The 15,435-nt window shown below is 35.8% G+C and overlaps 1 protein-coding gene across 2 annotated transcripts in view; it reads right to left on the bottom strand.

The window, feature by feature from the left end:
* Positions 1–11,492: 11,492 nt before the first annotated feature.
* LOC134843682 (uncharacterized) overlaps positions 11,493–15,435 on the bottom strand; it is a 55,106-nt gene continuing 51,163 nt past the window's right edge. For both annotated transcript variants that reach the window (XM_063859895.1, XM_063859896.1), the window contains 3 exons: positions 14,239–14,425; positions 12,828–12,983; positions 11,493–12,440 (listed from right to left, as the gene is read on the bottom strand). In XM_063859895.1, the coding sequence (XP_063715965.1) occupies positions 12,120–12,440; positions 12,828–12,983; positions 14,239–14,425 (664 nt within the window). In that variant the 3' untranslated portion in view covers positions 11,493–12,119. The remainder of the gene's footprint in view (positions 12,441–12,827; positions 12,984–14,238; positions 14,426–15,435) is intronic.

Genomic DNA, 15,435 nt, shown 5'->3' on the forward strand with positions numbered 1-15,435 from the left:
GTTCAAGAAGTTTATTACACCATATTCTTCGACCATTTCAACGGAGATTAGGAACTTAGGAAACTTAAAACTGTGAGAATTATTTTGGTTGAAGAAGTTTATTACACCATATTCTACAACCATTTCAACGGAGATTAGGAACTTAGGAAATTTAAAACTGTGAGAATTATTTTGGTTGAAGAAGTTTATTACACCATATTCTACAACCATTTCAACTGAGATTAGGAACTTAGAAAAATTAAAAATGTGAGAATTGTTTTGGTTGAAGAAGTTTATTACACCATATTCCACGACCATCTTAACGGAGATTAGGAATTTAGGAATATTAAAACTGTGAGAATTATTTTGGTTCAAGAAGTTTATTACACCATATTCTTCGACCATTTCAACGGAGATTAGGAACTTAGGAAACTTAAAACTGTGAGAATTATTTTGGTTGAAGAAGTTTATTACACCATATTCTACAACCATTTCAACTGAGTTTAGGAACTTAGAAAAATTAAAAATGTGAGAATTGTTTTGGTTGAAGAAGTTTATTACACCATATTCTACGACAATCTCAACGGAGATTAGGAACTTAGGAAAATTAAAACTGTGAGAATTATTTTGGTTGAAGAAGTTTATAACACCATATTCTACGACCATCTCTACGGAGATTAGGAATTTAGGAGAATTATAACTGTGAGAATTATTTTGGTTGAAGAAGTTTATTACACCATATTCTACGACCATCTCAACGGAGATTAGGAATTTAGGAAAATTAAAACTGTGAGATTTATTTTGGTTGAAGAATTTTTTTACACCATATTCTACGACCATCTCAACGGAGATTAGGAACTTAGGAAAATTAAAACTGTGAGAAATATTTTGGTTGAAGAAGTTTATTACACATATACTAGAACTATTTTAATAGAGACTGGGAACTTATGAAAAATAAGAGTCTGAGAAGTTACTTTGGTTGAAGAATTTTGTTACACCATTTACTACGACCATCCTAACAGGAATTTTTCTCTCATAAAAACATCATTTTGCCTAAAAACAATGTTTAAGCCCGCTATTCATCACAAAAATGTTTGAGAAGCAAATTTCTCTCAATCGGAACTTTTCTTCAATTTCACAAAACATAATTCATCTTGCGCAGCAATGCTGAGTTTTCTTGTATAAATAATTAAACTCGAAAGATACACGATGAATTAATTTTCTTCTGAGATTGTTCAAGTGGTATAGATAAAGCTATCAAAGTTAAATTGAATGAATTAGCAAACATCCATCAATTCTGAGATCTATAAATATAAGCAAATAACATGGTTTCACGAAAATAATAAATGAGCAAAGCAAAAACAGAGAGAAAAGTAGACTATGGAACAGCGCGCAACGCAAGCAATATTGACCTTTTCGGATGGAGCAAAAAAATTCTGATTTTCCTCAAGAATCTAAAGGAGCTTTTAGAAAAAAACTATTGATAAAATAAAAGCTAGGAAAATTTTTAACTAAAATAAACAAATAACAGCAGAAATAATTAGTCCCTCAAAGCAAAATTCAGTCACAAAAGAAAAATAGTTTTCAAAACTTTTCACACAGGCTTTTGAGTCCAAAAACAAATCTTCAGGACGGTGCAAAGACATTTGTGTCCCAGACAATTTTGACCTTGACAAAACAGTCGGAAGTCGTAAAATTGTACCAGATATTTATGTCTCAGGCAAACTTGTTCGAAATTGTCTCACCAAAATAATTTTACTGATTTAAACTTGTGATCTCTAATGCTTTGTTCTTTTGAGGTTGTTTGATTGTTCTATAATTAAATCCTATGCGTACTCATTAGACATAAAAATTCCAAAACCAGACAAAACATTCAAAAAAATATTGAAACTTAAATGCGCGTTTGGCCGATCGGTGAAGTTATTAGTTTCAAGTTCAAAAGGTCTGAAGTTCAAATATCGGGTCCAACATTTTTTTTTGTATTTTGATCAAAGTTTGAAAATGAAAAACCCAAAATTGATTAAAGTCGAGTCCGGGATTTTACGTGTTCCGTATGACGCCGAGGTATGAACATTGTAATTGTTCTCAAAATAATTGAGAATTGGGTGCGTTGTCTCAGAACTTGTCTTCTGTAGAGTTTCAAAAGCAGTTAAAACATCGCTTGGTTGCAGGAGAGCGGTACTCAGCAACATTCGGACTAGCTCGCGGATTTCTAGATCTAGTTCATATTTGTTTGTATTCCTGATAGACTTAGTGTAACGGCAGACGCTTTGGCTTAAATGCAAATAGCAGTATTGATTTTGTACATTTTCGGATAGATGAAATAATGCATTTTTGACCGCTATTTCGAAATTATTGATTAATCGTTTGGGGAAATTCTATGTCGAAGCGGCTGAAACAGCGAATATGGGTTTCTTTTTTCTTCACTGGAAGCAGTGCATAGTGAATGGGAATCAGAAGTCTCTCGATTGATGCGTGGATGGTGTATATATAAAAGAGCTCACTAGGAAAATTAAAACTCTGAGAAGTAGTTTTGGTTGAAGAAGTTTATTAAACCATATACTACGACCTTCTTAACGGGGATTGGAAACTTAGGAAAACTAAACGTCTGAGAAGTAATTTTTGATGAAGAAATTTACTACACCATATACTAGGACTATCCTAACGGGAATCGATTTCTCATAGAAACCTCATTTTGCCTAAAACCAATTTTTAAGCGCGCTACTATACCAAAAGTTTTTGAGAAGCAAATTTGCTTCAATCGGAACTTTTTTCAACTTCACAAAGCATAATTCATCTTGCGCGGCAAAGCTGAGCTTTCTTGTACAGCTTAGCGAATGAAACCTAATTCGAGTTTGGTCGAGTTTGGAACACTTGAAATTGAAATTGTTCAAATAATTAGACTCGAAAATTACCAGAGAAAATATTTTTTTCTTGAGATTGTTTAAGTGGTATAGATGAAGCTATCAAAGTGAAATTGAATGAATTAGCAAAAATCCATCAATTCCGAGATTTAGAAATATACGCAAACAAAATGGTTTTACAAAGAGTAAATCAGCAAAGCAAAAAAGAGAAAAAAAATAGATTATGGAACAGCGCGCAACGCAAGCAAAATTGACCCTTTTGGAATGCAGCGAAATTTGATTTTCTTAGAGAATCTACAGAAGCTCTTAGTAAAAAACTATTGATAAAATAAAGGCTAGGAAAATTTTTCGAGAAAACGAAGTTTATTCTAAAAAAAGCAGGTCTCAATTCAATTTGAAACGATTTAGAAGCTCATTTAAATTGCCACTTTTGCTGCGCATCAAATGAAAAGTGGCAAATAGTGCTCATCAGTTATTCTATACCAGCATTTCTCAAAGTCTAGTAACTTTTTGACGATTCCTGCTAAGTTAAATAATTGTTTTTTATTTTGAGCTCAGGAAGTCAGTTTTTTTCCAGTATGGATTGAAAACCCTTCAAAAACTAATATTTGAAGTCCTAAAATGCTTTTAAAAAATAAACAAATAACAGCACGAATATTTAGTCACTCACAGCAAAAATCAGTCTCAAAGGAAAATTAGTTTTCAAAATTTTTCACACAGGCTATTGAGTCCAAAAATAAATCTTCAGGACATTTGTTTGTGTCCCAAACAATTTTATCCTCGACAAAACAGTTCGAAATTGTAAAATTGTACCAAATAATTATGTGCCAGGCAAGTTTGTTCAAAATTGTTTCACATATTTAATTTTACTGATTCGATCTTGTGATCTTTAATGCTTTGTTCTTTTGAGGTTATTCGATTGTTCCTTAATTAGATTTTATGCGTACCCATTAGACATAGAACAGTCAAACCCAGACAAAACATTCAAAAACAATTTGAAACTTAAAGTCGCGTTTGGCCGCTCGGTGAAGTCATAAGTTTCAAGTTTGAAAGGTTTGAAGTTCAAATATCGGGTCCGAATTTTTTTTCGTAATTTGATCAAAAATGGAAACTGAAAAACCCAAAATTGATTAACGTCGAGTCTGCGATTTTGACGTGTTCTGTATGGCGCCGAGATTCGACCATTCTAATTGTACTCAAAGTAATTGAGGATTGGGTGCGTTGTCTCGGAACTTGTCTTCTGAAGAGATTCAAAAGCAGTAAAAACATCGCTTACTTGCAGGAGAGCGGTACTCAGCAACATTCTTACTAGCTCGCAGAATTCTAGATCTAGTTCACAGTTGTTTGTATTTCCGATAGATTCAGTGTGACGCCAGACGCTTTGGCTCAAATGCAAAAAGCAGTATTAATTTTGTACATTTTCGGATAGTGGAAAAAAAGCATTTTTGGCCGCTTTTTCGAAGTCAAGGATTGATCGTTTGGGGAATTTCTGTCGAAGCGGCTGAAACGGCGAATGTGGTTTTCTTCTTTCTTCTCTAGAAGCAATGCATACAGAATGGGAATCAGAATTTTCTCGATTGATGCGTGGATTGTGTATATCTAAAAGGACTTTTTAAGAGCATTAGAAAAGGTGCCATCGCAGAACCAATCATCAGCGCCTCTGAGAAAATTGAGACCTGGAAGAGTAGTGATAACCATTATTCGCTTGGTATCTTTAGTTCCAGAGTCAAAGTGGAGGAAACGATCGCCATTGTGAGTCATTTTCAGCAACTCTGGTAGTTCAAAATCATTTAAGGATTTTGGTTCCGGCATTCTGGGCTGTTTTTTCTGTTTTGCTCTGTTAACCGTCCTCTGGTTGGCCGAATCGCTCGGTATTACTGCTGCAGTCTTTCTATTGATGTCTTTTTGGACGGAAAAAATAGTTTGACGTAGTGGCTCATCTGCAACAACTGCTCTTGTTTTAAGAGCTGTTTCAATATCGCCTGGATTGGGAAAATCATCAATCATGTTCAGTGATGCTCTCTGTGATCATTTATGATGGTGACATTCTCGTGGAAAGTGCGCACACGACATTGCATTTAGATAAAACAAATCGCCACGAAATTGAGGTGCCTGTTAGAAATCGATGTTTGAAATATGCGTATGCATCATGAGCTAGATTTTCGTTGTTTTCATTTGCCATACGAATATCCATATTCAACATGAACTGGAGAGCAAAACAACGACATAATGAGTTCTCGTCTACGTTTGACAAACATTATAAATCAAGCAATAATAGTGTAGGTATGTATAAAGGATTTGAGTCCAGTGTTAGTTTTGTCTCTTAAAAGCTGCTCTAAGTAACTTCTGGTCTAATTGCTCAGTTGCGTGGCCTTATCAATTTAATCCTTTCTTTGAGAGCTCATCAAATAATTGGAATTAACTAGTGTGGTATTAGCCCGGACATTTTTTGGTTAATTTTGTCTGGGAACTAAATGTCTTGGAAATTTTAGCATTTTGGACTGTTTTTACCTGGACATAAATGCTTGGGACACAAATGTCCGGACACGCTTTAACACCTTAACAAGGTCAGTTAATTTGCCACAATTCAACATTCTGTGTCTTTTGAGCTGGTCTGAACTCGTTTCTAATGGTACGCGTTAAGTAAAGCAGTGCGCATTTGGTTTCTCAATTAAGCAGTTTTTCAACTCCCATTATTTTGTGGAAAATGGTATATTCAAGATCTTTTAACATTTTGGAATTCAGGAAGAAGCTACATGCAATTGGTTACAGAAAAAGCTTATTTCATTATCATCACCATCTAATTCATTACTCCAGTTTTATATGTTTTAGACTCTGATGGGTAATTTTATATTGGCTGACAAAGCTTAAAACTCTATGATCCCAAGGAAAACAAAAAAAATTCAGAACTATTTTCACCTTTCAAATTTCAATAAAAGATCCATATGCGCTTTTTGAATTTCGGATTATCTTTTATCTGCAGTAATGTTCGAAAAACTAGCAGCAAGGGAGTAACCGTGTCAATAGGTAATTATTTTAGTTCTTAATCAAAAATCAGTTTCAGAGCTTTGAGTCATTCACGTTTTTCCAAGCTATTTGATTTTTTTAGAGGGCGTAATGTGATTTTTCCGCAAATGGATTTGAAGTGAGCACCAATTCCAATAAAACCAGCTTTGAGCGAGAAAAACGTGCAAACAAAACCAAAAACCATACAACCTAAGAAAGTGATAAATGAAAATGAATCCATGAATTTTTTTTCTGAAAACGAAACAAGAAAAAAATCTTCACGATTTTACGCTAAGTTGATTGATACTTATTGAAACTGCTTTAAGAAAGTGCTTAGTTTTGGCCTTATTTTTGGATACTTAACTTGGAAAACATCCTGATAAAAAACTAGCTTTTGTTGGCAAACAAAACCAATCTGGTTATTTTAAAATGAAGGTTGAAATCAACCTGTCACCCGCAGAAGCAAAACCTAAAAGCTGGAATTTTATAATGTTAACCAATTGCTTATCCTTATGATACGGCATTATTCACGGTCAGCCTAAGATAACGCGACTTAGACTATTTAATCATTAACCTGTCAAATCTCGCGTGCGGTCTTTCATAGATTTATCTACTGTTGAAAAATTACATTTGATTCAATTCGTTTGATTGTCCGTATCCATATGTAACTAAGTGATATAGCATCATGTAACTGAGCATCTTATTAAATTACTTTACATTGTTTAAGCATTTTTAGTTTGAATTTAGCCAGCAGAATTTACGGATATCTCTTGGCGCATCCAGCAGTCCAATATTTAGACGAAGGAGCAAATCTAGTTGGAGTACAATCAATTTGGGCAAAACCACCTTCGTAACCGAATTATCCATGTGATGTCTGGATAGGCCATTTCTTTCTTCGCCATATCTCTACGCGAAAACTGTGACCCAAACGACCAGCTTATACCATCGGGACCGGTCACGATGATCCACCACCGAAGCCAGAAACTTCCTTAACAGGTGAAAACACTGAGGCTGAGGCAAATAGATTAGCGAGAAATAATTTCGCTGCAAGAGGCAAAATACGTGAGGAAAAAAGGCCCGAAGATACACCCGTCAGTGTATTACCATGAGGAGAACTACATTAAGGAAAGAATGTATCTGTATAAGGCAAACCAGGTCGAAAAGGAAGGTTTGGAAGTTTTTTTATCTAAGACTGGCAGGACAGACAGCAAAACGTGGATGGGCAGAAGACGCCGAAACGGACGTGATTAGAAAGATATTCCAAGCCAAAGTGAGATTTGTGGATATTCAACAAGAATTATGCATTAGACCAGGCGCGAATATTGATAGCGTTTTTGCAAGAGAAGGGTTAGTTAATGATCGAAACTCTACAAAAGCAGAATTCATCATCGAGCACTTCTGGAATCCCCTTTAAGATTAAACAAGAGCCCATTTCAATCGCGGAACAATGTTCAAAGTTGGACCAACGGAGCACTACAAGTTAACAGAAATCGAAACCCAAGCTCCAGCTCAGGCAAAAAAAACTTCCAACGCAGTCAGGCCGTGTTGTCTCTGCGGAAATAAATTTACGCCAGAGCATAGTGAAAAAAGCAGCAAAGGGGGCCATTTGTATCAATTGTGGGAAGAAAGGCTCCTTTGCAAAAAGCTGTAAATCCACTAAGTCCAAGATCGGAAATGTAGTATCGGACAAAGCAATGGACTGTAACCTCATAGAATCGGACAGTAAATCTGAATATTCACTTTTGAGAATAGAAGAAAATCGAGAAGTCGAGGCAGTCAAACATCTAGAAGACATAAAGGCAGCCATAGGCCCAACTAAGTGTTTAAGGGTAACTCTCAGAACAACTTGGCTAAAACTCAGTAACACCCTGGATACCGGAATCCCGGCATTATGTTTTAACAAAGTAACAGCAGACTTATCTTGAAAAAAGAAAAAACTCGAAACTATCGAACTCCGTCAGAATTGTAGACAAGGCTCAGGGTGAGAGTAAGATAAGAATATCAAAATATAAAAATCATTTAATTCACCATATCCACTACCTGATTTTACTGCACCAAACAAGGAACTACAAATGGACTTCACCGGCCCATTATCGGACAATAAGGGGAAAAAGTTATTCTAGTGGTGATAGATCATCTAAGTCAATACGTGCGGACCAACATGTCAGATTAAACGGAAAAAGGAATTAAACAGATATTATTTCCTGTCGTTGATTATCGTGGTTGCGGACTAGTTGAAAGATGTATTCAAACATTTAAGAGGTCATTGGGGACAATGCAACTAGATCCTAATTTCAGTAATTTTCAATCCGCAATTAAACTTAATTATTAAAATATTCGGACGGTCGAACACACTTCACCAAAAAAATCACCATTTGGACATCATTTTGGACGGAAGCTAAATACTTTTAAGAGACAAGCTTTTGGGTATCTAAGATCGGGACATTTTGGAAAAAGTCATGCTGACACCTGAACAGATGAAAAAAAAGTTGGATTCCAGACCGAGGCTCAAAGCTGTTCATCGGGTGAAACGAGCAGAAAGGTGTCACTTAAGTTTGAACAACGGTCACCAGAAACTGAAGGTTTGAAGACGCTACAAATTTCAAGGACAAAAATTAACTACTGGCTTCTACGATGCAAAATCGCCAAAATCATGGCACCTTGAGATTTAGAACTAAGGGTGAGAAGCATAGAAGTCGTCATATATCTTCTATTAATCTTGAATACGATGTTACTCTTAATCCAAACAAAGTTATCGTAAATCTGAAGATATTGCGCTGGAAGTCGAGGAAACCATTATTTGAAGTTTTCAAGGATAAAATTGGAAAGGTAACAGAAAACAATACACAATTTTTACCGAGAAGGGTAAGGTTGTCAAAAAAATCATTTTTCAAAAAAAAAAATTATATCTCATAATTAAATGATTTTAGATTCGGCTTCAAAAGCGAAGGTTTGCACTTTCGCATATACGCCAAAAGGACCACAGAATACAATTTTATGGCCGGTGAGAATCTTCCCTCGAACATGGAAACTTTTGGATCCAATTAATCGGATGAACAATTATGTATCCAAGGGCGTCACAAAATAAGAGGCATCCGAAGTTAGCAGCCAGTTGGACCCGAGATAGGTCACCGGGGAGAGACGATCTTGAACCAGCTCTACTGCGATTTCAACGAGAAAAAAAGATCTCAGTATCTTTTCAAAATTCGAGAGCATTGCCAGAATCACCGGCTAAAGATTATCCAATGCCAATAGAGAAGCAAACAGAGGCTAGTCCGGCCAGTCTGAAACAGCCGACTGACACTCAAACGCCTATACATTATCCAGGACTACTACAGATGAAACTGGGGACGAGAGAAAATGAGGCAGTCAAACAGCCAGACATTTCACCGGTCAAGGAGAGTGAGCCCAAATCACAAGAAGTAACAGCAGCACCAAAGAACTTCCAAGAGGCAGAAGAAATCAAGTCGAATGTGTCAATTTCATCGAGAACTTCAGAAAGGATGAAAGGACAGACTAGGTTTCATGGCAGCACACTAGGTCACGCGGTTAATATATTTGAGGAGACAGGCACGAGTGCATCGAGGACGCCAGCGATTCCGCAATCAGAAGAGTTATATACAGCTTTAAGAGTTGCTTTCATCGTCTAATGAAGAGTAATCGGAAGGAAAATTGGCTCTTGAAAACCACGTGAACTCGTACCGAAACCAAAAATGAAGCGAAACCAAAAACAAATGTACTGCAACTGTTGAGTGTTTCAAAGTTTCAATTTTCATTCAAAACTTTTCCTATTGGGGGCAATTTGACACGGCATTACTCAAGTTCAGCCTAAGATACAGCGAATTAAATTATTTAATCAACAACCTGTCAAATCTCTTTGTGATAAAACTGAAGTTACTTGCGTCTCTCATAGCTTCATCTATTGTAGAAAAATCACATTTGATTCAACTCGTTTGATTGTCCGCATCCATATGTAACTAAGTGATATACCATCATGTAACTGAGCATCTTATTAAATTACTTTACATTGTTTAAGCATTTTTAGTTTGAATTTAGCCAGCAGAATTTACGGATATCTCTTGGCGCATCCAGCAGTCCAATATTCGGACGAAGGAGCAAATCTAGTTGGAATACAATCAGTTTGGGCAAAACCACCTTCGTAACCGAATTATCCATGTGATGTCTGGATAGGCCATTTCTTTCTTCGCCATATCTCTACGCGAAAACTGTGACCCAAACGACCAGCTTATACCATCGGGACCGGTCACGATGATCCACCACCGAAGCCAAAAACTTCCTTAACAGGTGAAAACACTGAGGCAAATAGATTAGCGAGAAATAAGTTCGCTGCAAGAGGCAAATTACGTGAGAAGGAAAAAAAGGCCCGAAGATAAACCCGTCAAAGTATTACCGTGAGAAAATTTTAGCAGAATTTACGGATATCCCATCCTTAATGAACGTGTGTTAGCTTCTGGAAAACAAACTCCGTCTTGCTGCTTCATTCACGTTTTTTTTATATAGTTGATGCTATAGTTGCATTTTTAAGAAAAATTGTCACTGATAGATAAAGAAGCGGTATTCAGACTTGCAAAAAGTAATTTCGACGCAAAATCAGTTAATGGCAAAGTAATCAATATAATTTTTTAAGCTTAACAGTCATTCAGTTCTTTGTTTTTTTTGAAGAGAAGATTCCTTTTCGAACTTCGTCGTTCTATATCTCAAACTGACATTCTAAAAAGTGATCATCATTATTGAGTGCATAAAACCGTGCACAATTCAGTCCAGCAAATTACCTAACTTTAAACCTTCTTAACGGAAAATGATCACAGGTTGAATTTCATTTGTTATTTAAGCTCAGAATGGAGATCTTCAAAACGCAACAAGGATAGCCGGTTTAGTACAGAATGTTCCGATGACAGTCTTAAAAAATACAATACTAAAATAAAATACTAAATAAAATACTAAATAAAATACTAAAGTAAGTCAATTGCAAAACAGTTTTTGAAGAAAACGATTAGAAAAATTAAAACTTTTTTTGCATTTTTTTTTTGAATTTTCAAGTTTTTGATTCCCAAAATTGCGCTAAAAACTCCAGAAACTACCTTTCATTTAATAAACCTAAGTTTTCATGGCTGAAATTGAACTTAAATAAGCTTTTTCAAGCATATGCGGTCACCTTATTAGCTCGAAATTAGACCCAAAATCAAAAATTTCAAACCAGTTTTTCTCAACACTGAAAACAATTTCAAAACTTTAAATGTTGTTCGAATCACGACTGAAAGGCTTCACTATGATATATCACTTAACCCAGTCCGATCTTTGTCGTAGCGTGGAAAACAAAAAAAACTAAAACACCCGAATACAAAGTTCCTCCCCATTTTCAATGGTCGGAACAATAAAAAACTCCCCAAAACAATTATTTCAGAGACAAAGGGAGCTACTTTAGGAGAAAAAAGTGGACTGATTGATTGTCTAACAAACCTATGCGCTCTCGCGTAACCAGAAACATCATTTACTTAGTGCTCCTAATTGACGTCTTAACCAACTTGCAGTCTTACGTTTGTTTATTATATAATATGATATCTTACATTTGCTTATATGCTTCTAAATTTCATTGGACATAACAATATCAACTACAAGGTTTTTCCTCTGCTTCAAAAATTGGTTCAGCAAATTTTGATTGTAAAAAAATAGATATTAAGCACAGAGGTATTAAAATCATTTTTCATATGATAACACAGCAATGCCTTCACAACTGATTGTAAATCATGCACGTGGTTTATCTGCCTGAAGTATTTCAAATAAATATTCAACATTTGTAGGGAAATTATGAGCATCTTTTTGACTGCCAAAAAACACAAGTACTCAATTAAGAGTCCTCATCGGTCGAAAAAAAAAATGATCAATTCAATTCAACTCATTCAAGACAATGACACTAACCCATCGAACTACATGTATATAATATTTTAAGAAACGCAGTCAATATGTTCTCTGCAATAATTTTTGCGCTACTTTGTTCGATGCGTTTGACACGATAATTTTGGAGCACAAATCACGAATCAGCAACCAAAGTCAAAACTCAATAAATTTATTTGAAATAAGCAATGTTTCAAGTGACAATATTATAACACAGGAAACTCAACTTTATTATTTATAAGAATTTTTTCTAGATAATCGTTAAAAATTTGAAAAAATAATTACTGAAACGTTTGAAAACATCTAACTTTCTACTGAGCTACGGACTACTTATTAAGTTATTATAAATTCTCATTATAAAACTCCGTAATCTACGGATTTCGAGTTCAAGTTCGGTTTCTTAGATCCCAGAACTCTCCCTTTATTAGGTCCCATGTTAATATTAATCACCTCATTTGGGCTATAAATTCCAGCTGCTTGATTGTTAGCTGATGGATTTTCATCCAATTTCATCTGGTTCAGATTTCTGTTTTGAAGATGGAAGTTTCCCTGGCCGTTACTTTGAGACACTGCCGCTACATTTAGCTGGTTGTTGGTCTGGTTCAAGTAAGCGGAACTTTGCGAGTTGTTGACGCTCTCAATAAGTGCTTCCTGATAAGTTTGATATCTTTGGAGCTGAAAGCAATATTTATCAAGTTTTTTATCATCTTTTTTATCTTCGCTCAGTAATTAGGGGCTGGAGTTGCAGAATTCAGATTTTTCTAAGGCATCAGCATGTACTAAAATTGAACTTCGACCAAACAAATTCCACATTTTATTTGGAAAAAATTTCTTAAAGGTGCTCAAAATAAACATTCATTTCGGGTTATTATGACCGTACTTTACCGAGTTATGACTTGGCTCAACTAAACCGTTTTAAAAAGCGAGTTTTAAAAGAATCGAAGTCGAAGTCAACCCACCAGAATTGAAAAAAGATCGTGAATAGTTTAGTTAAAAAACTTTAGGACCTACGAAAAGAAACTCAATTGGTTTATTAACATTTCAGAGCCAGTAGATACTCACTTCGAACGCGTGGTATTGGACCTCGTGCAGTGCCGCCTGCACTACCTGCTTGCTGGCGTTGTTCGGCGGGAGGGTGTCCGCGTGTCTCTTCATCGCATCCGCGTGGCACATCTCACTCGAGTTGATCCAACTGCCCCACATGGAGATCTGGTCTTGCTACAACACAGCACAGCCGCATTGCAATTATAAATGACGAGCACAATTGACAATTCATAGAAAACAAAGCCAACTGACGCAGCTGGAAAAGAGTAATGAACGCAAGAAACTGAAAAAGAGTTAACTTGTTGTTTCAAAAACCTTCAACTTTTGAATTTCGAAGAAAAAATAGATGGCCTTAAAGCTGTTTGAATTTTTTGTTTGAATTACAATTTATGATGGACACTTTTTTAAAATTAATTAGTTTGAGAAAACTGGATCAACAGGTAAAACTTTTATTTCGCTGGTAATTCTCATAATTAATTTCATTTTCGAAATCAGAAGTCGATCACGTTTTTCGTGACCCCTACACTTTTGCTGTTCGATAGTGGAGTTTGATTTAACTTTAACAAGGAAAATGCACTGAACGGAGCGGTGGTGAAGTGGTTACGTCTTCGCCTCTCAATCGAAAGGTCGGATGTTCGAGGCCCACCATGATCCGTGCTCGTTGCTTGAGGGTGAAGCAATTTTACCCAGCCCAGAAAAATAACCGAAAAAACTGCATGTAGTTAAGACAGGGGTACAACAGCGATTCGCCGTGATGAGCTGTACAGCTCTTGTGTTGGTCCTTCCCCGTGGATAAATGGTCTTAATCTTAAACTTAAAAAGAAAACACAAGCAAAACCGCGAAAAATCAACTACGTTCATTACTCTTAAAAACAGCCGAGGCAGACGCAGATAAAAAATTTTAGAGGTAAAGGATTTGCAAATAATTAAGTGGCACATGAAATACTTACATTTAACTGTTTTTTTTAACACCGGAAAGAATTTCAAACATTTTTCTTGAAACCCGAATCGCAAAAAAATTGCCATCATGATTTCAATTTATCTCATGGAACCTTCTTTGGTGATATAATACAATAGGTGGTAATTTTGAGAGTTATGCATGTAATAAATTTGAGAACTATAATACACAATATAGTAATTTAATTTTCAATCAACTAAACTACTACTACTAAGATAGTTTTAGTAAATACAATGTTCTGCCAGATGAAATGCTAGTATTTACACTTAAGTTTTACACTTTTTTCTTTTGGAAAAAATTTGGCTTTTGAATTAAATATAAATAGTGAGCGAAGTATAACAAAAAGCGATCGAGCTATTCAAATTGAACCTACCACCTATTGTAATATATCACCCCTTCTTTTAGTATCTTGACCGCAGCAGAAAAATGTTTACATGATAGTTGGGAAATGATGATTTTTGTTTAGCTTACCAGACTGAGGTTTGTGAAGGAGGTAGGTTTGAAATGTTTATGGAATGAGAGAGTGGAAGAGGACTGAGAGGCCCCCTTGCTGGAGTTGGAGGCTGCTGAGTTTGAGATGGGGGGCATCAGAGGCGGGGCTGAGAAGGCGGCAATGAGATTAATCGTACACACCCATTCCTCCATCTCCTGCTTGGACCTATGCACGAGGCGCGGCAAAGGATTACAGCACAAAGAGTTACAAAGTGCTTACACATAAGCCAAGATGCACTAAGCAAACTGGAACCTGATCCAATTATATATATTATTATTGGTTATAAATTAGATATTTTATCCCTATAAAATATTAAAGACTAACCAATCACACTCCATCTAACTAACAACCCATTTATTTGTAAGTGCTGAAATTACTTTTAATTTCAGCACCGGAGCATATTGAATTTAACTTACAACTTAGTTGCCTTTTCCAAGAGACCGACTCGTAACAAAACCAGTATACTCTAGATCTATTGAGACTAAGAGATATAAGAGTAAGATTAAGATCGGTATTAGACTAAAAAGTTGCACGAATCTATCCGGCCGAAAATAAGATAGCGTGACGGGCAGACGGTGTACCCTATCTGAAATTACTGTATGAGTTAGACCTCAGACCCAACTCAAAACACGAGCAAAAAAAGCAAAAGGAAGCTTTGAAAGGTATTTTTTGTTATACATGCCCGACATTAAACGACGAAAAGTAACAATAGAAACTTTTGCTAAAAAGTTGAATGGCTATAACTCGCAAATGCACAGCTGATAAGCTAACACGAAGCAGTTCCCCCTAATTTTTCACTTTTTGCCGCTCTATTTTTTGCACATTTATTTCACAATAATGAGACCAAATCCGTTTTTCTTTTAAACTATCGTTTAATTCTCAGTTTTATATTTTTTCAAGTTGATGCAACCCTCTAGATATCAATCCTGCATTTTTCTGTAAATTGATCCAATCTTTTTATAAAATTGTCATTTTCACGTGATTCCTACTGTCCAATTTGGTAAACCAACACTAAAACCCGACCGACCCTTTGGCGCAAATATGCAATAAACTTGACCAGATCGTTCTTCGAAGAGCTCAATAATCAATTTGGTCGACCTACAAAAGCCGTAATTTTTCAAAATCTGTTCTTCGAGCAAAGCCTGGATCCACCCCTGATCTAAATCACTAGTTCT

Source organism: Symsagittifera roscoffensis, chromosome 4, assembly GCF_963678635.1.
Source record: "Symsagittifera roscoffensis chromosome 4, txSymRosc1.1, whole genome shotgun sequence".
NCBI lineage: Eukaryota > Metazoa > Xenacoelomorpha > Acoela > Convolutidae > Symsagittifera > Symsagittifera roscoffensis.